Below are 27,822 nucleotides of genomic sequence, written 5' to 3'. Positions count from 1 at the left end.
CTATCCCCTACTCCCTCCCCCTCAAGGTTTGTAGTCTTCAAATTAATTTTACTCCAATTTTTACCACTGCCAGCCTCTTAACCCATTACAAAGTTTCTCACTTTGGGGCCAAGGAGATTTCAGGCTGGAAGAAGGGAAGCATCGCTTAAAGCTTCACAGAATAACTGAACACACCCCATTTCATTTCGCTGAGTCTCAATGAAATCACAAGAATCTGAAGGGAAAACTGGCTTCAAAGCAGGGCCCTCACCATGTGGTCAATGTCAACCACCACCACCGACAAGGAAAGTCTCAGCCAGGTGACAACTTCCGATGGGGGGCTCTTATTCCCCTGCTCTTCTTTTTTCATGAGATATATACTTCTGATTGTTTCAGTTTCAAATTACCATCAGTCATCTAAATCGGGGATCCCAGGGCCTCCAGCACAGGCGCATCAGAGGTGGATATTCAAAGCAGCCCTTATTTACAATGGGCAATGCAAATCTGCCCCATGCCAGTAAACTTGGACACTTCACAACACACACTGTGGCCGCTGCCCATCTCAGGCGTGTCCATCCACCCCTACCAACGGTCAGGGGTGTGTTATCTGCTACCTGCAGCCCCAAAGTGGCAAACAATGACCATGACAATGACGACAAACATCTGCGGGCACACACAGAACCTGGCGCCTGTTATATCTCCATTTATGCTTTTGCCAGCTTTGAAATGATGACTTAAAAGAAAAAGCCTCAATGTTTTCCATGAGTCCGATCTACAGACTAGTCAAGTTTTCTCTCAACCCCTGGGTACACAGGCCCCAAAGCGAGGACGTTTAAAGCGTGCCATGCGGAGCATGCTAGAGCAGGCCACAGGGACTACTTTTAAAGAGGACAATCAATAAATGGTCCCCGGGCTCCAGGTTTCCCCTCGCCCCGTTACTGGGTCCTCATCAGCTGAATGTGCATCCCCTTCCCCCTGGAATGGTTCCTCCACTCCAAAACCCACTATGGTCCTGGCTTTCCCAATAAGGGCAGCTCCAGGCCTCGCCTGATAAGCCATTCTCCAAGTCATTCTGCAAACCAGAGGGCCAGAGTGCTCCAACCAGTCCGACCTCAAACAGTGTATTTGCTGAGTGCTTACTGTATACAGGGCACTGTCCTGCATTCTTCACATACTTAATCCTGAGAAGGGAGCCTTAGGGTGTGTGTGTGTGTGTGTGTGTGTGTGTGTGTGTGTGTGTGTGTGTGTGGTTTTTTTTTTACAGATGAAGAAGCTAAGGCTCAAAGAACTATCAGGGTCACACAGGGACACTCAAGGAAGGTGGTGCCTCTACCCGCTCTCCAGCATCAGAACAGGGTCTCAAATCTGGGGGAGCATTTCCAGCAAATAAACACTTAACGAGGCAAATTTTACAAACCAACGGCCTTAATGTTATAATCGGTCCCTGTGGCTGCAGATAAAATTTCTAGAGACAGAATCATATGTAAATTTGAAAAATAATATAGCTCAAACAATTTAAGAGTGTTGGTGACATGTGCCAGAAAGGTGAGTCAGAAAACAAAAAGTGGCTTTGGGGACAGCATTTAAGACATTCATGCTAAAAATACAAAGACCTTACAGTAAAATATTTTTATGTTAAGTTGAAGGCAGAAGATACTATTTCTAAGTTTATATGTTATCTTCAATAACTTGGTTTTAAACATGGATAATGAAATTAGTAGCTTAAATATTTTAATTAGGGAAAGATACTTCTGGCAACAATCAAGCTACACGGACTGGCCACAGGTCTGCTCTGCCTCAACAGCCCCACTGCGGCTTCCACTGACTGCAGGACAGGGTCCGCTCACCTATCAAGTGACAGGCCTGCCACATAACCCCAGGAAGCACATGCCCTCAGGCCTCTGGCCACCAGGTTAGAAACCAGGCACTGGAGTGCTCATTTCCATCATGAAAAACTGAAATCAAGCCCATCCTTTCCATATTTCTCAGCAAAGTAAGTTAATGGATAGATTCTCCCCCAGTGTTCAGTTTTTCTCCCCTAATTTTTGCTTAACTCTCCAGTGATTATAACAAAGGTAGGCGCTTTAGTACCCCAGAAGAGTGGGTTTGGCTCTTTTGGAGCTTAGCAAGTCCTTATTTCTAGGTGTCACTCACAGAACTGGTGTCCGAAAACACCCAGAACTACTCAGGGCAGAAGAAAGAGGGTCTTGGACGGAGAAAGAGCCGTTTGATGGAGACCCCAGGGCCCTGCACCAGGGAATGGGGTCCCCCGACCACAGCTGCAGCCTTGGGCCCCTCAAACTAGGGCAGCAGGCCCCCAATAATGATGCTCCCTCTGAAGGGGCTACCAACAGCCAGTGCCAAATTTCAAAACTAACCACCACCATTGGGGGGCTGGGGGCCCTGTCTGGTTCCTTTCAGTCCGTGTGTGCTGACAGCCAGGCCAAGACCTACCAGCTACTTTTGTTTCAAGAGGAGCAGAGAAGGCAGGGGCCTCTGCGGACGGACGCTGGAGGCTAGAGTTAAGTTTCGCTGGTGAGTGGCGGGGGCACAAAGGAAGGAACCGCTGGGGGGAGGGGAGGCCACAGAGCTGGAGGGCTGGGACAAAGGGGACAAGAGACAAAGGGACAGGAAAAGGGAGCCTGCTTTCTCCTTTTGAGGGAGGAACTCTCCATTTAGCCTAATATTTCACTCACATATCCCTGAGCAAGAAATGCATGATTACATGTTTTAGGAGGCGGCCTCAGGTGTCCATGACACCCCTGTCACCTCAGCTGCACAATGGTTCTCATTCCCGCCCCCCTGCTTGTCCAGGCCCCCTCCTCAGCCCACTTGTTTGATCGGCTGCCTTTCTCCAACCCGATCTGCCACCCTGAAGAGAGACAAAGAATTATTTATTGGGAGAGAAGAAAAACCCTCAAAGTGTCAGCCAGTGACAGACATGACACTTTCTACAAAGGAGTAAGCAGACAGGATGGAGGTGCTAGGTTTTCTAGTCTGGGGATGGGGGGGAGGGCTGTCACCGGGCATGCATGCACATATGCGTGCGCACGAGCGCGCGCGCGCACACACACCGGGCCACCCTCTGCACCCTCACATACTCTCTAAAATCCTACCTGCTTGTCCCTTTAGTGGTCCCCCCCCCCTTAAGACCACTATGTACCTCAGCAGGAGGTTGTGATGATTAATCTATATTGAAGGTGAGAGTATCTAGCACCAGGATGAGTTCTGCAATAAAGATGGCAAAATCTGAAATGTGGGAGAAGTCAGACCAGAAAGACCTTGAACATCTGACTCGGGGTCTGGGGCCTCTGTCCCACAGTCAGGGAAACCTCAGGGCTGTCTTCATGGCAACTCCTGATTTGTCTTATTTTATTTTGGTTTGATTTTGATTTTAGTAAGGCAGAGATATGATGCCATCACATTTTTACATTAACAAAGCCAATCTGGCATCCACACCTAGGCCCAAACCAACAAAAGGGCAGCTTAATAAAGGTGAGGCCAGGAGGCTAGCTGTCACCACCCACAGGGACAGCAGGAGAAAGGCAGGAGCCAAAGCCCTCCTATACGTAACAAGCTTGGCTCCTTCCCTCCCTGCTGCCACTCATGTCCCTGTCCATGCCCGAGTTCTCTCCTCTGGGCACCACTTCATTCACCCAAAATAGCTGAGCACGCACCTCCAGTGCCCCAGGCGCAGCACAGGACAGTATGGTCCCTGCCCTCCCTGCAAGAGCATCACTCATAATGCATCAAGTCCTATCTGCCCACTGTTTCAAAAATGCAAGGCTTTCATTGAGCACCAACTGTGTGTCAGGTGCCGGGGCTCACTCATTTGTTGGGGCCTAGGGTGGGGCACTCCCGGTCCTGCAATGGGGACAATAGGGGCTTTGAGGAGTAGTAAAGAGCCTGTATCCAGAGGAGGAAAAATGGAACTGGGCCAATGGAACCAGAGAGGCTGGGAGAGCTGCTCCATGCTCCTCCCTCCTGTGGGGTCTGGGCTGGGCGGCCAAGCGGGGGGTGGCCATGGCTCCTGCATTGGGTCAGGGGCGGACCCTCTCCCAGAGCAGCAGATGCTGCTGTTCCAGAGGGGCGTGACCCTTTCTGTGGCCTGGACAGGCTGTCACACCTCCCCTCCCTCTTCTCTTCATTTCCCTACCAGGGCAGCCCCTCCCCACAGTTCCTCCTCACCCCCCGACCCAATGCTTGAGTCCGTTCCACCCTAGACAGCGCCCCAGCAACTGGCCCACCAAATAACTAGGCCAAGGATCAGGCCACAATCGGCTCTGGATCAGAACCAGCCTATCTTGTGTGTACAGTGACAGCTGCTGTCCTCTCTCCTAAAAAGAATGCTGTAGTAACACACGCTCCATGTTAAAACATTTTCAAAGAGAAAAAAAGGGAAAGTTAAAGAAGCCATCTATATCTTAAGTCTGCAAGGCAGCTCTGGACGTGGCCAGCACCAGCTTCCTGAGAAGCTGCAGCCCAGAGTGGCCCCAGCCCATGACCCTGGCCCTCACCCGGGGCGGGATATTCCAGGACAAACTCGCTGACTCACCGGAAAGGGTGGCGCTGTGGCAGGCACCTGTGCCTCGGAGGTGGCCTGAAGGTGGCCACAGCTTGGCTGCAATACCCAACCTCCAACCACGGGGAGGGGGATTTGTGTTTTTGGTAAAGTCTAGAAAAAGCAACTTGGGTCTTGAGAGAATGCCGGCCCCTGGAAGCTTCCTTAAAATTAGTACACCCTTCGTTGTTTTAGTTTATGCGCTTATGGATTTGTTTCCAATAACCACTTTTTTAAAAAATCTTTACTAGAATAAGCTGGACAAGAACATGTTTGTTCCAACTCTTCTGCCTACATGGTGCAATCACTGCTTTCTCCAAACCCAGCCATACCTTCGCAGGGCCCAAATGGCCACACACCAACTCTGGGACCACGAAGGCATCGCTCACCACCACTATGCAGAGAAGGAAGTAAATACTCAGTTAACTCCAAGCAACTAGTCCAAAAATCACAGAGCCAGCAGGCGCAGTGTCCAGGGGGCCAGGGCTGGCCAAGGCAAGATGACCTTGTTGGTTTTCTATCAGGGGCAGCAGCCACCCACAAGGAGTCTACAATGCACTCCAGTGCCTTCCTGGGGTCAAGCCCATCTGAACATGCATGATATAGCTTCCATTTAAAGCCCTGCAGTTAGCATCTTAAAACACAAAAACTCCAGATAAAGGGGAAGAAGAATAGTCTACACGCTCTGTAAAGACAGACTTGGCCAGTGTCTTCCTGTCTGTAACCACACCTCGGAGGCACCAACTACCTAATGAATGGAAAGACTAGCCTGACAGATGAACATCTGAGAAAAAAAACAGTATGTGCTCTCACCCCCAGGGTGGATTTTGGATAAAATGTTCCTCCCCAACTGGTATCATTAGGACAGCACTAAGAGTTTAAAGGGAGTGAGCATTTCAAGCCCTTGGAAAAGCCTGAATGGCCGGCTTAGAACTAAAGAAGCCCCTGCCCTGGCCAGACCCTCCCTGAAGAGTAGATAAGCGCTCCTCACAATGAGAAACCACCTCCTGCACAAACACCCACAGCCACCCCCTTGGAATCTTGTTTATCCCCCTTGGCTAAGCAAACAGGAGTCTTCTCAGATAATGTAAAGGTCAACTGCAGACTTGTCTGGCCTGATAACATCGCCACCAGCCCTGAATTACAGGGGTCACATCATAAAATATTCCTGCCCAGATAAGCGGGAGAGTTAAGGGAATGAGAGGGGGCGCTTTCCCATCTTCTTAGTTTAACACTCCACTTCAATGCGCCAGCTGGGTGCCAGTATTCAGGACTCCAGACCACATCCCTGCCCGCCCACTCCCCAAGCCCCTTTACAAAATGCAAAAATTGGGAAAGAGAAGAGTCACAGGGCTTCCAGCCGGAGAGGCCTCATTAGTTGGCAAAGCGTTGGGCTAACTGAACAATGAGCATTTTCCCACACATCTCTGAGGACACTTCATGTCTTAAGCTCCATCAATATGTCAAAGACCTATTTCAGAAAAGAAAGGCAAATGCCAAGGCCGGAGCTCAAACTGAGCAGCCAAACGTGGCCTTGTTCTGAGGACAGTAAGGCTTCAGGGAGCTGTTCAAATGCACACACGGGGCCCTGGCAGGTGGGCAGCTTCCTGCACTTCCTGATCACTCTGTCAGTCCACAACTATGACTTGGGTATCCATCAGGTGTCAGGACTTTACAGGGAAGTGCTCCGAACAAGGAGAACAGCATGTGCAAAGGCCCTGTGGTAGGGGAGCTTGGCCCCTCCTTTCCTTAACTACAGCCTGGCAACTGTCCTGTATCAATGTCTCAAGGTTCACACTCCACCCTAACAACAAAAATACACAGTCGTAACTTTTATTTCGAAACAGAAACATTCCAAAATTCCCTGAAATGTTTTTTTCTAACATACTAACCAGGTCTACCATCTTCTCACCTCTCCATTTCTGCCGTTTCCCAGCAGCAGTATCTTCTAATTTCTGAACAGTTCACATTGGCCTCCAGTTTAGGACACACCCTAGCTCCTCGCTAGCCAATGGTTGCCCCAGCTGCCTGCCCATGTCTCCAGAGCAGGCCTGGGCAGGGATGGGGGTGGACATGTTTCCTAAGCAAAAGAAAAGAGCAAACCTGACCTGCTCTGGGCAGCATAGGCCAGGAAGGAAGTAGGAAGTCATCCTGAGTACAGGAAGTCCTTGCTCATCCCTAGATGAGACCCCAGCAATGGACTGGCCTCTGTCCTGAGAAGAAAAGATCATTTGGGGGCAGGGAGCAGGGATGAGAACACTGCTCTGGCCCAGTATGTAGTGTGCGCTGGGGACACACAAACACTTCTAACCTCAAAGCACTTGGTTCCCTTGGCTGGCTCTGTCCTCACCCCCACTCCCCACACTAAAAACAGGCTTCAGGAAGAAAATGAATCAAGTTTTACAAGCTTCCCTATTTACCCAGGACTACAAATCTATCAGTGGGGAAGCTTTTAAAATAAACTCTCTCCTAGCGCTGTCACTTCCTTTCTTCTATTTGCCGCAGCCAACACACACACACACACACACACACACACACACACACACACACACCCAAAAAAAAACCTCTATGGTTTTCTTTAACCTCGGCTGTGGATCCTGAGTCTGACAGAGGAATTTCAAATTCAGACCATACACCAATCTGCCACTTATAAATACTTCCTGCTTTTCATTCTGCTCCTCTCAGCAAGTCAAGTGTCTGAACATACCCAGTACAGCTCCCTACGCAGGGATACCTTCCCAGGAACACTGACTGTCTTTCAGCCTGTCATGCACTCATTCCAGAAATATTTACTGGGCATCTTCTAGGGTGGGTGCAACCTCCATTTTACAGATGAGGACACTGAGGCGTAGAAGTTAAACAACTGGCGCTGGTGACACTGTGAGTAAAGGCCCTGGTGGGAATTAGAACCCTGGTCTTTTGCACCCTTGTTCCCCAGCAACCCATGTCTATCAGACACAAATAGCAAAGTTGCTTCAAAGCTTTAAAGGAAAAAAAAAAAAGACTCATTATGGATCACCAGCCACTGTAATATTAAATCTTGAAAGCTAAAGGCCATTTTAACTGCTCCTTCCCAAAAGGACCATGGAAAACACAACCAGCAGAATGTAGTAGAGCCTGTGCTTTAATGCCAACACGCCGTTGGGTACAGGTCCCGGAGGCACAGGGTTTGAGGCAGCTTTCCCCCAACACAGGGAGGCTTCCCAAAGGACTGCAAGGAGCCAGCAGCCCAGCAGTCAGGGGACTGGAGTCAGAGTCTCAACCTCTCACCGCCCACAGGACTTCGGGCAAGGAGAAGTGAGGGCTGGGTGGCCTTCCTGCAGTGGTCCCTGGACCCCTTCTAAGGCTTGAGGTCCTCCAGATAAAATGACCCAAGTGCATAGTGCCTTCCAGCTTAGAGCTGAGCCCATCATAAACTCCCAGGAGCTAGGGAGGAGGGCAGGCACAGTGACAGGAGGCCCCTCTAGCAGATGAGGGACCCAGGCTGTGTGCTGGGGTGTGCGGCTGGAAGCAGTTCCAATCGTCTCACCCCCAGCTCCAAGGCTGCTTATACCCCATAGTCCAGTGTCTGCAAGGAAGGCAACACCATGGTTATCCCCCAGAAACACAAAATGGGAAGACGCACTCACTCCATTTCAAAATGGCCTACCCTACTCGTCCTAAATTCTCTGGCTGGTTTTCTATACCTCTAAATCCATAAACTGGTCCTACTTTCTGATCCCATCTTGCTCCCAAGCAAGACTCTCCTCTCCTCTCTGGCCTCTGTCCAACCCCTACTACTACCTATGGGAATTCTCTTCCTTCCGGCCTGCCTATACCCACCCCCCCACACCTGGGCACCTCCTTCCTCAGCTCTTCACTTGGCTCAGCCCTAAAGCAGAGGCAGTAAGAACTTTCATTCCGTCTGTCCCTCTTACTGGTTGCCCAGAATGTAAGAACATATTTTCTAAAAAGGTGGATGTTGCTATTCACCTGGGCTAGTGTCTGAGGTCCCGCCACACTGCACATACACAGTAGCTTGTCTCCTCCCTGAAGTCTGTCTCCTATTATCTATGGCTTACTGGGTGTCAGTCAGAAAACCCCTTAGGTGACAGACTGGGGGAGACCCTAGAAAGAAGTCTAACTCAAGGACTAGACTGCTTGAAGTTGAAATCCAATTTTTCATTTAAAGCAAAAACAAAGCTGCCAAGCTCCAGGCCATCCTTCCTTCAAGAAAGGAAGGGTTTCCAACTAACGCTTTCACCGAAATCAATGTAGCCTCTTAACAAAAATCCCCGCTACTCTGCAGAAGGGTCTTCTTGGATTATTTTCCTTCAAAAAAAAAACATAATTTACACATTGGGTATCTTTACTTTCCAAACCATTCAGAATTAAGGAAAGGGGGGGGAAAAACACGTCTGTTTCTATTTGAAACTGTCAAAATTAGCATTCAGTAATTAAAAATCACACCCTTTCTCTTAATAACCTAACCAGCATGATACAATCAGGTTGTGCCAACTCTTTAATCTAATTGACTAATTACAGATTTTAATTTAGTCAGTTACTGAACAACTGTTGACAATTTGTTTTCATTAGGGACAGAACAGAATAAATATTTAGGCTTCTAGTCACAAAGACTCCTGCGATCAGCTCTCCACTCTGACCCCAACTTCAGAGCAACTCTGGCTCCATCGACATCCCGACTCAGGTACGCGTGCTGCTTCCAGCCACTTTTGGGCTACAGCCTGCATCACACACAACTTCCTACAGGACTCTTTTAAGGTAAAATCCTTCAGTACGAGCAGTGGCCTCCATGCCCAAAATACAGGCAATTCCCAAATTCACACACGTCACTCAAGAAGTGGCAAACACTTAAACATTGTGAAGAAAAACAAATTCAACGCCACACGTCACTGGCTTTTCAGCAACAAAATAAGTTAGGTCAAAAGAGGTTTATCTACACTTATCTCAATGGGAAGCAAACTGTCACTGACATCTTTTTTTTTTTAAGACACTTTTATAGGTTTCTACTGAAATGATCCAATTCTTTCAAGTGCATTTTTTCCCCAAGGTCCCCACCATCTCCCAAAATCATCCAAAAGTTTGTTAAAATAACAGTATGTCTCCAAGGCACAGAATGGGGGCCCTGGGTTCCAGTCCGGCTCCATTACTTAATGGCTTCATTTCTGTGAGCCTCAGTTTCATCCAAGGAGTAGGATAAAAACAGCCTCTGCCTTGTAGAGAGTTCCAAGGATTACATGTCATACCCATGCAGTGTCTGGCCCAGGGCAAAGGGGCAATAAATGCTGGTCACCGCTGTTTCAGAAATCTTGTCTGTATCCCTCAGTGTCCCCATGCAACAAATTTAAAAATTGAGGGCCAGAAGGAAGACACTGGCCAGTCGAAGGTCACACAGACAGTAAGTGGGACATTTGGTTGAGAAAGATGATTTCTGGACCCGCTGCCCAGTGATCCATCTCCTCTGCTCGACTGACAGCCCAGAGCAGTAGGCAACACTCCAAGTCTGTAGGGATCGGGGGCTCTGGAGTATGTTCTGGAGACAAGAGCTCTCTACTCAGGGTCTCACACTCCTGGACCACATACACATCTGCCACGCTGCTTTCCCTACCAGGGAAGCCTTGCCTGCACTGCCTGCTCTGGGGTGGATGACCAAGAGTAAACTCTGCCTTCTGACCCTTCTGACTCCCGGAGGAAAATGTGAACGACTTCCCTCCACAGAGCCCAACCCTGGCCATCCCAGGACAAAGCTAAAAGGAGCCCCCCCTAGGTTGCTAGGTGGGTGGGAGAAGCACCAGCGTTAAGCCAGAGGGTCATAGCCTAAGAACTCAGGTCTCTTGCAAATTTTAGGGACTCTGGAACATTGCTGGTATTTTTTTAAGTTCAACAAGAATCAGGTCTGCCTCAACTGAAATGGAACCCAAATTCCCAATGTTTTCTGTTGAATAGAGTTGCACCAAATGGGTGTGCTCATATCGGTTCCCCTAAGGTGATAAGAAGCTCTGATAAGCACCAAACTATATAGTTCTTCTTGTTCCTATTTCATCAAAATGAATGGTGGCCCAATGCATACAACCTATTTGTAAGTAAAATATTTTCAAGCATGGAGTCTACAGGAAGTGGTAAGGGAGGACTAGTAAAAGGGTCCTTATGAGTGAGGAAATGGGGGAACTCTTCTTTAAGGTATATGGGCCCAAAGCAGGATGTCTCCTTCCTGGGTGAGGTCACTGAAAACCGCAGTCCCTCTGCCCATGGAAAAGCACAGCGCCGGTAAGGAACCATAGGACCCACAGGCAGGGCTTCAGCCTGCCCGTCCCCCTCAGGACCGACTCCCAACTAGTCCTGCCAGCCCCAGTATCAAACTTGTCCTGGGCTGGGCAGTAGGTCATCAATTAGTTAGGCAGCAAAGATGTCAGATCTGGTATAAATTCTTAAGGGAGCAGTGAGTGCGGTACAGTAGTGACGAGTATCTTCAACACTGCTGAATCCCTTTAGTGCCTTGGTTTCCTTAACTACAAAATAGAAAGGAAGATGGAATTTAACCCATAGGACTGTTTTGAGTGTGACGTTGAAGTAAGACCTAAAAGCATGTAGAGCAGTACCTGACATACAGCGAGCTCTCAATAACTGTTTAGTTGTTATCAGTTCTTTCGTAAAATGGGAAGAACATCCCATCCCTGACACTGCCCAAACAGGAGGAGAATTCAATACAAACACTTTCAAAGCTCTTGGCACACAGTAAGTGCTCAATAAACACTTGTTTCATTACAGGATTCATTATCATTAAACCACAATGCGGTAGTTTAGTAATTTATCCCTCACGAGAAAGTACCACCGCGACTCCCTCCCAGTGGCTCCACTTCCCATGCTCCCTCAGATCACCAGAGTCAAACACTGTGATTTTTACCTAGTCTTGTCTCTTCAAGTTCCCTCTGACGAAGATGCTGCTAGCAAAATAATGCCAACGAAAGTATGTGGCGACAGTCAACCCGATTTAAGTTCATTTTCTGTAGCTTGGGGTCAGAATCGACTGCAGCACTCTGGTGATCAAGTTTTCTGCAATTCCCTATTCCACGCATTAGCTCACTGACAGAAATTCACTGCGGTATTTAAAGTGGCAGCCATCACAACTAACTCAAATTGTATTGGCTTCCCCGATGCTGAAATGCTCTGCTGAAACCATCAATTGGCCAATTCGGAGATAACACGGTGGCTGAAATTCCCTGTCATGCTGTAAAATCCCCTTTTGAAGTGGCTCACCAGCCCGGAGATCTGCAGCGAAACCTGCGACCAGCACTGTGGGCCAGCACTGCCTCGTGTAACACAAGTGGGCTCGCCGAGCGGGATCTGGCGGGCGGCGCTGCCAAGAGCAAGGGCCTCCAGAGAGAGGATAACATTTTCTACTGGAAGCCTTCTAAAAGACAGCGAGAAAAGAAGGGCAGTGTGCACACGCCCGACACTAGGCCTGCCCACTGGGCCGTCTGCCCCTCAGCACAGGCCGGGTGGCCAAAGCCACGGGAAGCCCAAGGCATCTCCCAAAGAAAGCTGCAAAATTCCTAACGGATGGCACAGACACAGGCGCCAACCTCTTAAGTGGAGGTTTTCTAAAGTCACTGGCTGCCCCAGGAATCAGGAGCCCATCTGGCCACAGGCAAGCTGTATTACCACCCTATTCCAGGCCTCAGTTTCCCCATCTATAAATAAAGAGGCTCTTTTTTTATATACATTCTATGAGTTGATGGTCTGTTCAAATTTGAAATAGCCTTCTCAAAAGGGGATCACTGCTTACAAACCATTTTCACATGCTCTTACCTGACTTCAAAAAAAAAAACTTGGGGGGGAAAAAAAAAAAAAGCCAGGCCTTATTTCACATAATTTCATATCACAGACAAACAAACTAAGGCTCAGAGAAGCCAAGTGACTTACCTAAGGCCATCTGAAAGAATCAGAAGTTGAACCCTGGTCATCCAAGTCCAAATCATGTGTACTGTCCTCAACATGGCTTTAGTCCCCATCACCAAACAGCACAGAGCCAGGCACACAGCAGGCACCCAACAAGCGACCAAGGCCCCGGGCCAGTTTCCAAAGCCACGCTCTGACCATCTCAAGAGCTGGCAAAGCTGCAGCAGCTAGTATCCCAGGCATGGGGGAGGTCTGCCACCCCAGAGCCTGCTCTCTCAAACAGCCTTTTGTGACTAGGAGAGAAGGATCGCAAGAAAACCTCAGACAGAGGCCCCAGGGAGCAGCCATGCTTCTTAAGGTCAGAGGACTGTGAAACAGAAGTGAAATGTCAGGCGCTTCACCCAAACACACAAAGAGCAGGAGACACAAAGCCGGCCTGCCTCAGGAGCTATGCAAACAGCTGTCATCAGGAGGGGACAGGGAATTTGGGAGGCTGGGCCAACCTGGGTCAGACAGGATGCCCTGAGACCCTTTCTCAAGATCTTGTTGCGGCCAGAGCCTAAACCCTGCAGATATTCAGAAAACACCCTCCACAGAGGGCCAGGGACCCCACCTCAACTGCAGGCAGGAGGGAGGAACTGCCCAAGGCCAGAAGGCAGGGGCAGGGACAAGTCAAGTCGCAGACTTGGGAGCGACTGCTTATTCAGCACTCAGCAGACATCTGCTGAGCACCTCACATGGTCAATGAACTAGAAATATGGCAGAAAACACCAAAGGCAGAGGTGCTGCACACCCCCAGGCTCCGCTCTGGAAGCAAGATGGGGAGACCATTCTCTCAAGCACCCTCGGAGGCAGGGATGATTTCTGCCTTACTAACTACCAGGGAACTGCGGTCAGCATTTGCTTGTCACTTAGCCTGTCACGCAACCTGTAGGTCCCAAGATTCAATCTCAGCATCTCCAGGCTAGTAGCTTTCAAAGTTTAGACTAAGACCCACAATAAGGGAAATTTTACATCAAAACACAGGACACACGTTCATTTATGGGCACACATAAGTCACTGAAAACAAGTTTCCCGAATTAATAGTTATGTTCACTTTCTGTGATACAGTTGTTTCAGTTTTTGGACTTGCCAGTCTGACCCACTAAGATGATTTCACGAGGCACTAATGGGTCACAATTCAGTTTGCAAAACAATGGATTACCATACACCACTTGTCCATTTCCACTAAACCGTGTATTTAACAGGCCTGATCCCTAGGCAGGGATCAAACCCTTCTCACTTCTCAAGGCCCGAAGTGTAGCTCACCAACCTCAGGGTTCACTCAAGTCTCTGAAATAGGCCCCAAAAGTGGAATGGCAGAAAGGGGGTGAAAATAAAAACTCCTACCCTGAGGAGCTCCAATCTAGAAGGGGGAAGGGAAAAGATACAACTTGACCCAAATCATTATCCTTCCAGGCAAGTGAACAAGTGAATATGAAAGACACAAAATTCCTGGGGAGAAAAGGGGGTGCCATGACAGTGGTCCTAGCAGGCCAGGTGGAGACAGCCACATTCCAGGCTGCCATCTGCTCTACAGAAGGGCTGGTTGGCAGGGGAGCAAAAAAGCCTATCTCAAGCAGTGCAGCACACCAAGTAGGGATCACAGGGAAGGGTCAGAGGGAGCTGGGGAAAGTTCCAAACTCCTAGAGCAACAGGAGTAGCTAGAAGAGCAGAAAATGGACACTGGCTGAACAACACAGGCCAGGTGCTGGCCAGGGGCGTCCCTGTGTCATCTCATTTCATTTTCACAAGAACGGGAGCTGGTTTGGAGGCTACATGTGTAAAACCCCTTCCCATCCACCCCACTACCCCAGTCACTTGAGGGTGCTTTAAAAAGGTAGATTCAAGCCCAGGGCTCCAGAGAGCTAACCAACAGGTGAATAGGTCAATGATGGTTCATGTTTCACACTTCCTACCCCAAGACCCCTCCTGCTGTCCCCCTTTTGGCCATTAGAGAACCAGGATTCATACCAGGCAAGGTGAGATAATAAGACTGATAGCACATGTTTACACAGTGCTTCCACTGTGCAAGGTACTAAATGTACTGTGTGTGCGTGCGTGTGTGTGTGTGTGTGTGTGTGTGTGTATACTCACGCGAATAAACTTAATTAATCCTCATGATAACCCTATGAGGTAAGTATATTCTATTAATCCCATTTTCTACCTATGGAAACTGAGGCACAGAGAGGTTAATGAAGGTGTCCAAGTTCACACAGCTTGTAAGTGTAGCAAGGCAGCATAGCAGAGTCCTGGACTCTGATGGGGTTTGCAGGTTTGAGAACTCCATGACCTCAGGTGAGGCATCTTTCCTCTCTGGGTCTCAGTTTACCTACTTGTAAGATGACTAGGTGACCTCTAGTTCCATCACGGGCAATTCTGCTGTCTCTACAGGCATTAAACGCATTTCCCGGCCACCGCCAGGGATGGGACTACTTACCTACTCCCACCACCCATCCATCTCCCCAAAGAACAAGATCATTCTGCGCAAGTGTTTTAAGCACTTATCACATCCTGAGCTGCATCCGTCTCTTCAACTTGACAGTGAGCAGTAGCAGACACTCAACAACTGGACTGAATCAACACCTCGAAACGCAGTAGTGTCTTCTGCTCCTCGTCTGGGGGCCAGCTGACCAAGGCCTCAGGCTCACGCCCGGAAGGCGAAAAGAGAAGCAGCTAATGCTCCCAGAACCAGCTTCCTGTCGACCCTTCCCAAGCTCACCTTCTCCTTCAGGCCCCTCTTTCGGACTCCTCACTCAGGCAGAAAGTCAGGTTAAGGCCCGAGGCTGGCCAGGGCAGAGTACCCCCAAAGAGGACAATGACAAGACCCCAACTCAGAAGCTTTCAATCCTGTTCCTCCCTGTAAGCATTTACACAACACCACAGCTTTCCACGCCTTTTTTAAGACCACTCCCATAGTGGGCTGAGCAAGGACAACCCTTTGTGCCTGTTTCAGTCGAGAGGACAGACCTCAAGAACTGAAGGCCCCTCCACTAACGAGGGGTAGCAAGCTGAAATTGAATTCAGATTTCTGCTGATGCCAAGTCACCAGCCCTCTGGGTCTCACTATTTAGGTATGTGGCAGCCACATGTGGGAGTGGGACAGGACCACTCTGTCCAACAAAGATAAGGGACGCAGACATCTCAGGGGAGCACTTATCAGTGCCAGCCTGTGGCAGGACGCCTGCTCTGCCCCGTGCAGGGGTGTGGGAGTAAGACAAGATGGCTGGTATGGAAGGAAGACTCCATGACACATCAGGGGAGCCCAAGCACCAGAGGGCATCCCTGGAAAATTCAAGTGTCCAGTTCCCTAGGGTCAACTGGCTGTTCCAGAAAAATATGCTGTTGTCTCTATGAGATTAAATGTTTTGGGGGGAAAAAATTGAAGGCCGTAAAGAGAAAGGAAAGAAATTCACCAAATACTAGCCACAGAGAGACAACTATTTTACATATATACTATTACTTAACCCTCATGACAACCACACAAAGGATCCATCCACCATTTCTCCCATTCAACAGATGGCAACACTGAGGACCCAAAAGTCGGCCCTGCCAGAAAATGACAGAGAGTGAGGACTGACACTCAGGTATGTACCCCAGCCACCATTCACAGCCCAAACCCTTCAACATCCAGAGGATTCAAGGAAAAGAAAAGCATAACACAGAGAGAAACACTGCTAAAACTCATTGCACCAAGGCTACAAGAAAACCCTATTACCCTGGCGAATCAAAAACAAACAGTCATTATTGTCTGTTTGCTGTAAGCTCCCAGCAACATGTATTAAAGAAGTTTATGTGAATCGTCTAATGCACTTGTGCTGGGGTCAGAATTATTACCAAGCTAAAAAAAGATTAATTTTTCTAAATACCCTAAAGCCTAGGCACTATAATAAAGGCTACAGCTAGTGTAACATTTCTGTTATCTTGGCTGACAGGCCCTCAAGCACACACACCTCCCTTCCACTTCTCCCTCTTAAGACTTAAGCGCACACACGCTCAGACACAGAAGAGGGAAGGTCGAGGGAAGCGGGCAAAGTGGCTCTGGCCTCAAGTCCCCACTAGAGAATCTGCTTCCCTGGGAAAAGTAAGACAGCCGAAGGGACACTACAGGGAGAGCCGGGTGTCTCCCAGCTCCCTCAGCGCGGTGGCTGGCACAGAGCTAGCTCCCGGTCCAAGTTTGCAAATGCTTAGCTAACAAAGATGGCATTATGCAAAGACTGGTGCGCACGGCTGGTCTTAGAGTTCAAATGAAGTGACCAATGCCAAAAACTTTGTTTGGGTCCCCACTGCTCTCCCCCAACCCCACTTCCCACCTTGAAATAAAGGGCAAGGATTTGCAATTTGGGGTCTTGCTGCCACTTGAAACCCATTAAGGTGGCTGCATTGCCCAGATCCTGGCAAAATGCAATTCCAGTTACTCATTTTGTGTTTAATTAGCTACCGAGGGAGGGGGGTTAAGAGAAACTGCAGCAAACAGGGTGGGAGCCCGAAGAAAGGACGCAACACAAAGTCTAAGCGCCAAACAGAGTGGGGAAAGAAACAACTGTGTATATGTTTTGTTTCCATAATCTGCCACATAAGGGTGCCAAGGGTCAGAGCCAAAGGCAACGCCATGAACTTGCCAGGACCTCTGGGCAGATAGCTAGGCTGGCTTATCGCGGGCGAGAGCACTCCCCCAGTTACCCGGAGCCCAGCTGCGGCTTTCTCCTCCCATTCCTGCCTGCACTGCCACCCTCTCATGCCCCTGCCCCCAAAAGGCTCTGGCAGGCATGGACACACCCCGCCTGGCAGTAACCTCAGCTCAGCACATCCAAGGAGAGCCCTCTCAAATATCACTTTGCTATTTCAAACCCACCAAGGACGCTGGACCCCTGCCACTGAGCCACAAATACCTCCATTCCCATGCACGCCCAGAACGCTAGGGCGCTTTTCTACTTAACCAACCTGTCTAAAGACACAGGCTCACAGCATGGAGCGGAGAGGTCAGCAGAGCCCTGCTGGATGGGAGCACTGGGGTAGGGGAGCCAGCCCCACTGAGGGAGGCTTAAGTTGGGGGCTCACAATGGCAGAGGTCTTCAGAGCAGGGAAACTGAGGCTCAAGACTCCCCAAGGTCATGGGACTCCATGTCCACTACACATTCCAAATTCTCCACTGGGGATCACAGAGGGACTTTGGATTTGGGGCAGCAGTCCATGAAACTCCCGAAATCATATACAAAGTCTCCTTTGTGGGGACACATGTATTTTCTGGAAGGAAAGGCCATAGCTTTTATCACATTATCTCTGCCAAAAGAGCCAATGCACCATAACAAACTCCCTTCCCAGAGCTCAGGTCCCACCTCTGCCAGTGACTCTACAATGCACCTCTCAGGAATGTCAATTTAATTCTCTGCTAAATTCATTTCTTCAGTGAATATATACGGGCACACTCTGGGTCAAATGCAAACACCTTCTCTCTGTTTTTCAAGGGTTCTGTATCAAATGAGTGTTACCAAAAGTTCAGGGAAAGAATTTGAAAGACGAAGGCCTAGTCCCAGCTCTGCCACCTCTTGGCTATATATGCCCTTGGACAAACCATCTAAACTCCAGGCCTCAATTTCCTCATCTGTAAAATGGGGATGAATCTTAATAATAAAACTTTACCAACAAGGCAGCTGTGAGGCCAAACCACAATCACATACTGAAAAAGCATCATGAAAAGTACAGCAACATGAGTAGTGCAAGGAACCATCAATGCTCTATAGCATTTCCACTCAAACGCCACTTCAGTGCCTCACCACCTCTACTCACTTCTTGCCACCAAAACGAAAATACAAAATTAGCTACCACAAGGAGGGCTGGTAGCTGAGAAGGCACCCAAGAAACTTCTATCAACCCCACAGACAGTAGAGGAAGTCAAAGTGAAGATCACCAGGACACCACTGGGCTCATAATAAGAGACACAATTGACAGGAGTATCCGCTGTACAAAAGGCCAGGACCCAGACAACAAGGTCTAAAAGTATCCAGTTGGGACCCCAAGGGCTTTCATCAACACTCTGAGAACCACTGCTCTGACCAGAGGGGAACAGCAAGAAAACCATAGGCCGGGAGGGTCCCTGTGAGCCTCCCCTGACTTAAGGCAAACCAATTTCTCAGAAACGTCCACTCCGGGTACCGTTCCACATTTTATGTGGTCAACAGCAGGGCACTCGGGCTTATGAACAATGAGCCCTGAAACCTGAAGTTACCAGATGTGTGGGGGAAAATAGACTGTGACTCAAATAAAAACTTACCAATTCAAGAAAATTTAAACCCCCTCCCCTCTGAGTCACCTGGCTTATTCCAGGTCCTATAACCCGGCCTTGACCTGAAAAGAGCATCTGAGATCAACCTGTTCCATCAGGAAGGGGAGACAACTTGCCAGGAACACAAAATCATTTCCCTGAGAGAGCTGAGACCAGCATCTTCTGAATCGATAGAGGACCTTTCCAGCACACAAGGGGTCGGTCACTCCCTCCTCACCCCTGCCCTGCAAGCTTTTACTTACCCAAGACCTGGGCCTGGTACCTAGGTTGCACAGACTTCCGCACAAACCATGACAATCTTTAAATTTCCTCGCTCGAAAACAGAAAATCAGGTACTGCACGCTCTTATTTACACTCCGCTTTATCTTCTAAAAAGGACTTAAGGTAACTAGTTAACCCACATTAAATCACCAGCAAAATGAAGTCACTGAAAGAACACCTTCCAGTATTCCACCGGCTAGTCCAGACCAGGTTACTCACTCACCCCAAATTACCTATTTTTTCTTACCCATACTTCCTTACTCCCTCATTCAATTAGCACACATGCCTACTATGTGCAAGGTATTGTGGGAGCTACAGAGATGAATAGTTCTGTGGATAAATGGTCTCTGGCATGGAAAAAATTAATAAGCTGTGGTTGGAAAGAAAAACCTTAATGAGAAGTTAGTCAGAATGGGTGCAAACAAATGCTGCCATGAACCTGTGAGGCCTAGCCTTGGTGGGGGGTTAGGAGCACCAATTCTGGAGTCAGTTATGATGTGTGTTTGAATCCTAATTCTACCATCCACAAACTATAAATTAACCTCTCTATGCCTCAGTTTTTTCATCTTCAAAATGGAGTTAACAACACGCTTTCTGGTCACAGAGTCACAGAACCTACAGCATTCAGCACAGGGGCCCATCACATGATAAGCATCCAACAAAAGCTTTCTGTAGGTGGTTTTTATATACATTGATATTAAGGAGAGATCAGAGTGTGCAGAAAACTATCATAAAAGTCCTCCACGAAAGAGAGTTTAAAAGATGGATAGGATGTGAGTGAGAAAGAGTGGCATGCATCCTAGACAAAAGGAAAGGAGTCCAGAAGAGGCTACAGCAATAATTCTAGCAAGAAGGAATGAGAGCTAACCAGATGGTAGCCATGGGAATGGAGAGAACACATGAAGATTTGAGAAGGACAAAGACAAAAGAGGGTTCCTTTTCTTAATTTTCTTAAATCATTCTTAATTTTCCAGTTGCTTCTCTGTCATCCCTGCAACTCAATGCTACCTCTCTGAACTCCTTCACAAATCTCATTCATCACTCCATCCCGCCTCCCACATGACCTGACTCTCCTAACAGCAAATGGATCCCAATCCAGAAAAAAGGATTTTGACCCCAACGTCAGTGAATCCTGGGCGCTGATCAGTGTGACCTCATCTCTTTGTAGCATCTCCTAAATGTCTATGCCAACCTCATCAATCTCTCCACAATTCTGCTGCCAATCCTTAGCAAATTACTGCAAGTCAACCCATGCAAGCTTTCACAGCCACCGTACCATTTCAAGATGGCAGGCCAAACCACAAATTGCCAAAAAGTGTCTCACATTATTTACTAGGCATTAAACTTGGTTAAAAATCATTAACATCTCTGAAAAATACCTTCAAAAGACAGCACAGACAACTTATATCAAGAGATTGACTTGAAATAAGCACACCTACTCATTCCCCCCCCCCATCTAAAATAAAACCGTTTTGCATAGCAGTCAAAGACTGGCCACACAAAAACTGGCTGTCCATAGGTTTAAAAAAAAAAAAGGTACAAGACTTGCTAGGTAGAAAAGTAACATTCACCAACTATTTTTCTATGGCTAATGTACCTCTTAGCCTCCTCCCCCGACCTCCAGTTCAGGAAGCCCTATGATCATCACCACAGATTTTCCCAGAAGAACCACATCACACGTGAAACAGTCACCTCACCTTTCACTACTAAAAGTTTACCAGGCCATAAGTACCATTTGCCAGCTTCTTTTTCAACCCTGGAGAGAGCATGAGAACTGGTCAATTTCCTCAGCATTCGACTCCAAGGGCATTAACTTTTCAGTCATAGCAGAATTTCATCACATTGAATATTCTCAAAACTCAGCCTCCAGCTGAGTCTCTTAACTCCTCTTATTACAGGAGAAATTGTCACCATAAAGATATTCATGGTAATGGGATCTGACCACTTGTGAAACTCAACCAGATGGGTTCTGGTCTCCCAGGCCAGTTTCAAACTCTGCATGCAGGAGACACAGATGTCCTGGTCAAGTAGGTGGGCCCTGATGACATTCAAAAAACCAACTTCCATGCCCCGGAGCTTGGGGACCATTCCTTCCCACTTCATGGGAAGTACAAGACAAAATACATCACCCCTTATGTGCACGTGTGTGTGCACAACTGACACACACACTTAACCTTCTCAAAGCCAATAGTAAGCAAAGACTGGAAAGAGGCTGGGAAGATCTTTAGACACTTCCCTTTCCATCTTCCCCAGAAGATCCTAACCTGTTACATCTGATCATAAAGTCTGACTCCAACCCAGGTTTGGAGCCCCCTTTTTTTTTTTTTTTTTGAGGGGGACTGCCATTGGAGATGGACATGTAGCAGATCTCTTATAAGCATTTCATAAATCTTAGAAAACTCATTCAGGTAGAGGGCAAATGACAGGGTAAAAAGCATTACAATGTGATGAAATTAACAATATTCACACGAATATTTTGAACACAGGATTATGGAACAGACAAGGACCTCAAAGTGTACATCAATTTAGTGGACACAACATGAGCCCCCCACCACAGACAGACAGACACACACACACACACACACACACACACACACACACACACACACACGTTTTGAAAGATTATGCCCTAGGAAGTAATGCAGGAGTCCATGTCACCAAATTCTCACTCAACATGCCTTCTACTCCAAAACAGAAGTTTCATATTTGCTTTTTTTGTTTTGGCTATGGTCCATTTTTTCTTAAACCAACACCAAAGAGTCCCCTCCCAGCTAACTGTCCACTCATGGTTGAGCCCTACACAACGCCATTTAATTCTCCAGATAGGAATCTACACTCTTTTGCATAATTACAACATTATGAAATACCATTCACCAAGTTAGAACACTGCTGGAGAAGGGTACGGGGCGAGGGCAGCAGGGCGGTGGGCAAAGAAAGACAAGGAGAAAACAAAACCCACTGCCAATTGGCCATGTGTTTGCTTTTGGTCCTAAAGAAGTTAGAGTTATCCAACCCTGTAATTATTGCCAGGATTAAAATTTTGTTACTCACGTAATCATGAAAGGCTTTTGCTTCACTTGAATGTTCACAAGTGTCTCGCCTTTCAGGAGCTGCACAGTAAAGGTCCCAAAATACACTGCAAGTTGAAAAATAAAATAAGATCAGGTTACTAATTATGACTTGTGTACACAACGGCAAGTGCACAATTCACAGTGCTAAGGGCCCCAGATCTCCCAAAGACCCCACCTCTCTAGCCTTCATTAGGCAAACTCAGCCTAGAAAACAAAATGAACCCGACCTCTTCTGGCAAGCCAGTCATTTGTAACAGGAGTAGCAGTTCTCATCTATCAGGCACCTACTACGTGCTAGATGCCTCACACCCATGATTCTGCTTGTGACTACCAGAGCACTGTAAGACGAAATTTATCCCTACTTTATATCAGGGGCACTGAAGTTCGGACAGGTTAGTACAACCCACCACAGATGCCTAGCAGGATAGGTAGATTTGAATAAGAATTCATACTTGTCTTATCTGTGCTCCTTTTACCATTCCCCCAACCCAAAATGGCTGCATTTAGTAAAAAGATTAAATTGTCAAAGTCAGGGCAATAATTCATGTGCGCGCAGCAAACTGGGTGACTCTGGCAATAAAGGGAACCTACAGGTTCTTAATCCAGGTGCTCATACCCCCACTTCTCCCATGGCATCTCCACTCAGTCAGCCCCTCCCCCAAGGTATTCTTATGCAAGAACCACTCCACCCCCGCCCACCAAAGAACATGTATCAATTAGCCAAAGGTCAACCAAGTATCTTGTCCTTTCATATTGAAATAGGGAGTCCTCAGAGAGGCACCTGTCCAGCAAAGGGGGGACTTGGTTGGGGGAGCCCTAGATAGCCCTGCCTCATCCCCCTCCATGATTTTATATGGTCACTCCAACACTTTGTATTACATAAGAACAAACATACAAGTCCCTTGTCAACCAGTAAAACCCTATGCAAACATGGGATAGTCATCGTATTAACAAGTGGCCTTAGAAACCCTCTCCAAGTCAGGAGCCCAAGGCCCAGGGATGGGAACTGACTAAAGAGTAAAATGGGCACCAGAGCAGAAGTCTGAATCCTGGTCCGGTGCTCCTGTGCTCATCATAAACAGCAGCACAGGAGAAACCATCTCAGCCGCCAGCTCTGCCAGTCATCAGACAAGCATCTCATTCAAGGTGTATGAATAAGGCAGCCTAGCCGTCTTTGGATCACCTCCACTGCTCCCTCCCACCCCAGAAGCGGTGGTCATTTGCTCAAATCATATGAGGCAACTTCTAAGTAAAAGAGACCACAACCAGAGCCACCACTGCCTGAGCAGTACAACAGACAAGGCTGGAGAAGTTTCACGGAGATTATGGATAGAACAGGAAAATCAGGGACTTCTAATGAGCTGCAGAGGGGGGCTTAAAAACATTCCTTTCGGTCCTCCGAAGCTACACATATTTGACTAACTCCTCCACACACTAAAGATTTCTAACACTACGAAATCCCCCAGCCTCTTCTAAGTAACTTTTACCCATGAGCCCAGGTTTCTGCAAAACTTATGATGGTCAGACCCGCCAGCCCCATCCACACACTCCTCTCCAAAAACCACCACAGAAAGCCTATCACCCACTCCGACAGATAGAATCCTTACTCCATCCACACCAAATGCCTTCCAACCAGCAGTTTCAAGGTTGGCAGAAGTAATTAAAAACTCATCTTCCCTACGCAAGTTAGAACAGACACTTCATCCCTCTGCATTTCAGAGACTTGAAACAGTAATCTGAGCTGGCGGTCAGGTAAACGCACTACGGTCCCAAGACATGGCACTCCGTTTTCCCGAATGCCACCAAAATATCAAAAGCCACTCTGCTTTCTTTTCCTTTTCAAAACGATGTCAAAGACTCCACGGATCAGTCCCACAAAACACTCAGGTCTTAAGGGCACAGCGACTAGCTCACGCAGACCCAAAGCCTCCCTCCTGCCAGCAGCAAACCCAGACCAGACCTAAGGTAGTCCCACACCTGCAGGGCCCAGGGGCCTGGGAGAGGGTCACAAATAAGAGCGCTCCTAACTACCAACTAACTACAGGCACTCTGTGAGGTCAACACGGACCAGTTAAGGTTTTCAGTAAAATGAAACTTTGTGGTTTTAGGGATGCTGGGGGAGGGGATTAGGGCCCACAGAGGAGAGGAAGGTCCAGTCAGTCTGAATCAGTATCTTTAAAGGAAGTGGCAACTCTTTCTTGCTTTTGCTCAGCGTGCCTGGAAAATGCCCCAGTAGATTCTCTCTCAAGGTTTTGAGCTCACAGTAGAAAAAAGAAAGGACAGGCCAGTTGTAAAACAGACCTGGTATCCCCTTCCACCCCACCCGGCCCCGGCCCCACCCCCACTCCCTCTAATTAAAGCAGCATGCAGAATTGACAAAAATCCTTCAAGGTTTTTTCAAGCCTGCCCAGTGGCTGGGAGTGAGATGGAAAAGCAAGGAGCTTTTACCCAAACACCAGGCACGATTTAGTAGGTTCTCAATAGGAGGAGAAAGAGGCAAAAACTTTAGGCACTAGCCTTTTCTGCCCTTTTCCTCCTTCACCAATACTAGTCTGAGTGCCCAGAGGTGGTGCCCTGCTCTGTGCAATGCTGAAGGTAAGGCACGGGATGGGGGACCTGCTCCAGGTCTCCAGTCTTTGTTCACTTGGACCTGGGACTCAGAACAAAACACACATACACACACACAAAACTATCACACAAACTTACCACCACCATGAGTGCAAAAACCCAGGCGGTTCTCCCAACGTGATGTTTTTTTCCCATCGAATCTAGAAAGGAGAGAACAGACACAGCTTAGAAGAGCAGAGGGGAGGGGTGCGCAGGGGGCTTCACAGAGCCAAAAGGCTGTGAAGACCAACTAACAATAAATGCCAAAAGGTGATAAAAATTCAAAATGGTGGCCACAGTGGCTGCTCCTGAAAACAAAGGCTCTAAGAATAGTGGAAAGGAGGGGGTGTCAAGAAATTGGATGATGGGGGGAGTTCCACTCACCTCGGACAAGAAGGTCTGTGCAGATTTCTGTGCTCCTACGTGCAGTAAATACTCGTAGACGTATAAAGCTAGCCTGAAAAGTAGGCAGGGGACACAGAGAGAGGAAAGGCATCAGATCACAAGGGGCGATCGCTCCTGGACCTTGCAAGCCGGTTTCCAGCCCTGTCTGCACTGTCCCATTGTAGCCCGACCAGAGGTAAGCAGCCAGCTCGGCTCTGCCTGGAACCGCGGGTGCAAGCAGTGAGGGGGTATCAGGGGACGAGTTACCTCAAACTGCTAGGGGCCTGGAGAGCAGCCCCCAAACTTGAACTTCTAAGTGGCGACTTCCAAACCCACCTAGGTCTCTCAAACTCTCAAGCCACCCAACCCCAAAGCCTCCCTCCTCCTCCCGACTCACTGCTTGCCACCCTCTCCCCAGCTTTGAGTGTCCGGGGAGACTCAATCCTGGACTCCGGGGTGTGCAGCGAGCTCTAGAGAGGGCAGCAAAGCGCCGCCCTCACCACCTCCCCCCCCAAAACAACTGTCCCCCAAGCCTAGGGTCAAGCCGGCGCCGCCGCCCCAGCCCAGCCCAGCGCCCCGGAGGGCACGGGGCCGGTGGTGAGGCCGAGGGCAGGGAAGGGAGAGCTCTCCCGGCCGAACAAAGCCCCCGGCACGCACTCCTCACGCCGCGGGCGGACAAAAGGAGCCTTCGGGGCTGCAGAAGCCACGCGCCCCCTGCCCGCGCCCGGTGGGCAAAGTGCAGTCACCGCGGCGAGCGCCCCGGATGGGGCGGGCGCCCGCCTCGCTCACGGGACCTCGCCCACCCCTCACCGCGGGCTCCCGCGCCCGGCACGCCCCGCAGCCACCAAGTGCCCCCTCTCCCGGTAGCGTCCCCCGACACCCTTCCCCGACGCCCCAACCTCCGGCGACTCCCAACAATGGGCTCTCCCACGCCGTCCGCCGCGGCCTCGGAGACCCGGCTAGGCAGGCGGCGCCGGAGCCCGGGGCACAGCAGCCCCCCGCCCGCCAACCCGCAGCCCGGCGGTCACTTGGAAAATAGGGCTTACTTTTCTCGAGCCTGCCCGTCCGAGGGCACCGCTGAGCCTTTGCCTTTGGCAAACATGGTTTGCAGAGAAGAGGGCGCCGAGCCTCGCCGCGGCCGCCGCTACCACTCCGGCTGCTCCCGAGCTGCCCCTCGCTCCCGGCCCCCTCCCCGGCGCTCGCCCGCTCGCTCGCTCGCGATCTCCTCGCCGCGCTCCCCTCCCTCCCCCCCAGGCGCTGGCTCCGCGCTCTTTCCAGCTGTCAAAGCGTCAGCCCCGGCCGTGGCCCCATCGCCCTGGAACTCCTCCCGCGCCGGCTCGGCCTGGGGTGCCGGTGCCGCCGCTGCTGCCGCTCGCCCGCCGGCCCGGCTACCCGCTGGCTCTCTCGCGCGCCCGCCCGCCCAGCTCCGCCTGCGCCGCCCTCTGCGCCTCCGGCACCGCTGCCGCCGCCGCTGCCGCTGGTCTACTTGGAGCTCAACCGAACGTGGCTACCCCGGCTAGGGAGCGAGGCGGGCGTCAACGCCCCGCGATTGATAGCCGCCCCGGCCAATCGGCACAAGGGGGCGGGTCCGGGGCGGTCCGGGAGGGACGCCCTGTCAGCGCCCGGCCACGGCAGGGGCTGCCGCGGCCGCCTCCACCAAGCCGCTATCCGTGCTGCTGCGGGAGGGTCGGGGGTATCCGGGGGCGCAAGCCTCTTTTCTGTAGATGTAGGGCGGGGACACGAATCGGGATGCGGGAGCTCTGGTCTCCCGGCCCTAGCGAGGAGGGGGGTTTGACCGGCGCTCTCCGCGGCGTGGACCACTGGGGGTGGGCGGGGGGAGTGGCGCTGCGGCAGCGTCTGAGGGGAGGGGGCGCGGACCCCGAAGCCTAGGGCCGCGGGCTCCCTCTCGCCACGTCCCTCTCCCTCATCTGCCTCTCACCTCCCCCCGCCGCGGTCCGCGCCTGTCCAGCCCTTATCTCCCCCTCCCCCTCGCTGCCCTCCCTCGGGCTCCGACCCCGACCCCCTCCCCAGACTCCAACCAGTCCCTCCCGTCCGCCCCGCCTCCGGTGCTCCCTGTCTCGCAGTCTGGCTGGCGAGCGCCCGGCCGGGGCTCCACGCTGCGAGTTGGGCGGCTGGAGCCGGCGCCGAGGCGCGCGGCTACTCCTTTACTAGATCATTAAAATACTTCGGAAAACCCCAAAGTGGAGCCGCGAGAAAATGGCCTTTGGCGTGCTTTGGGGAGCCTGGGGGAGGGGACGGGGGACTTGGGCTAAGAGAAGGGAGAGTCATTGCCCCCTAATTTCTAAGATCTGCCAGCCCTGGCAAGTTAGCCCCTCGGCTTCTCCACGGAAGACGGTGCCATTCTGGGGGTTGAGGGGCGTCACCTGGGCGCCCTGCGACGCAGAATGCGCGCCACAGAAATCTGCAAACTTCAAATAAATGGAGCTAAATTGGGGAGTGGGTGACGAGAGTCAGGCATGGGGGGAGGGGAAGCTTCCATTGTCAGTGACCCAGGTGTACAATGGGAAATTGAGGGGGGTTGGCAGGGTGACCCAGCTATGTGCTGCTGACTCCTTTCTGCCCACGTAGAGAACCCCGAGGACACACTGTGAGTCCCTCATTAGATACTCTGATTACCAGAAATCAGCGAAATAGGGGAGGACTCCCCCATTTTCCGACTGTTTTTAGAGCGCGGTTCTCTTTAAATGTGATAAAACACTGTCGGCACTGTCTCT

The 27,822-nt window shown here is 50.0% G+C and overlaps 1 protein-coding gene across 8 annotated transcripts in view; it reads right to left on the bottom strand.

The window, feature by feature from the left end:
• SSBP3 (single stranded DNA binding protein 3) overlaps positions 1–26,729 on the bottom strand; it is a 158,745-nt gene extending 132,016 nt beyond the window's left edge. For 2 of the 8 annotated variants that reach the window (XM_019666406.1, XM_019666407.1), the window contains exons 1-4: positions 26,134–26,719; positions 25,088–25,160; positions 24,803–24,864; positions 22,077–22,161 (exon numbers count right to left, since the gene is read on the bottom strand). In XM_019666406.1, the coding sequence (XP_019521951.1) occupies positions 22,077–22,161; positions 24,803–24,864; positions 25,088–25,160; positions 26,134–26,189 (276 nt within the window). In that variant the 5' untranslated portion in view covers positions 26,190–26,719. Of the gene's footprint in view, positions 1–22,076; positions 22,162–24,802; positions 24,865–25,087; positions 25,161–26,133 lie in introns of all 8 variants that reach the window. The other 6 variants (XM_019666404.1, XM_019666405.1, XM_019666408.1 and 3 more) reach the window with 6 other exon arrangements.
• Between the last annotated feature and the right edge of the window lie 1,093 nt (positions 26,730–27,822).

The sequence above is a fragment of the Hipposideros armiger genome, unplaced genomic scaffold (assembly GCF_001890085.2).
Source record: "Hipposideros armiger isolate ML-2016 unplaced genomic scaffold, ASM189008v1 scaffold_469, whole genome shotgun sequence".
Classification (NCBI taxonomy): Eukaryota; Metazoa; Chordata; class Mammalia; order Chiroptera; family Hipposideridae; genus Hipposideros; species Hipposideros armiger.
The sequence above is the reverse complement of the archived record's forward strand: the minus strand, read 5'-3'. Positions and strand labels throughout refer to the sequence as shown.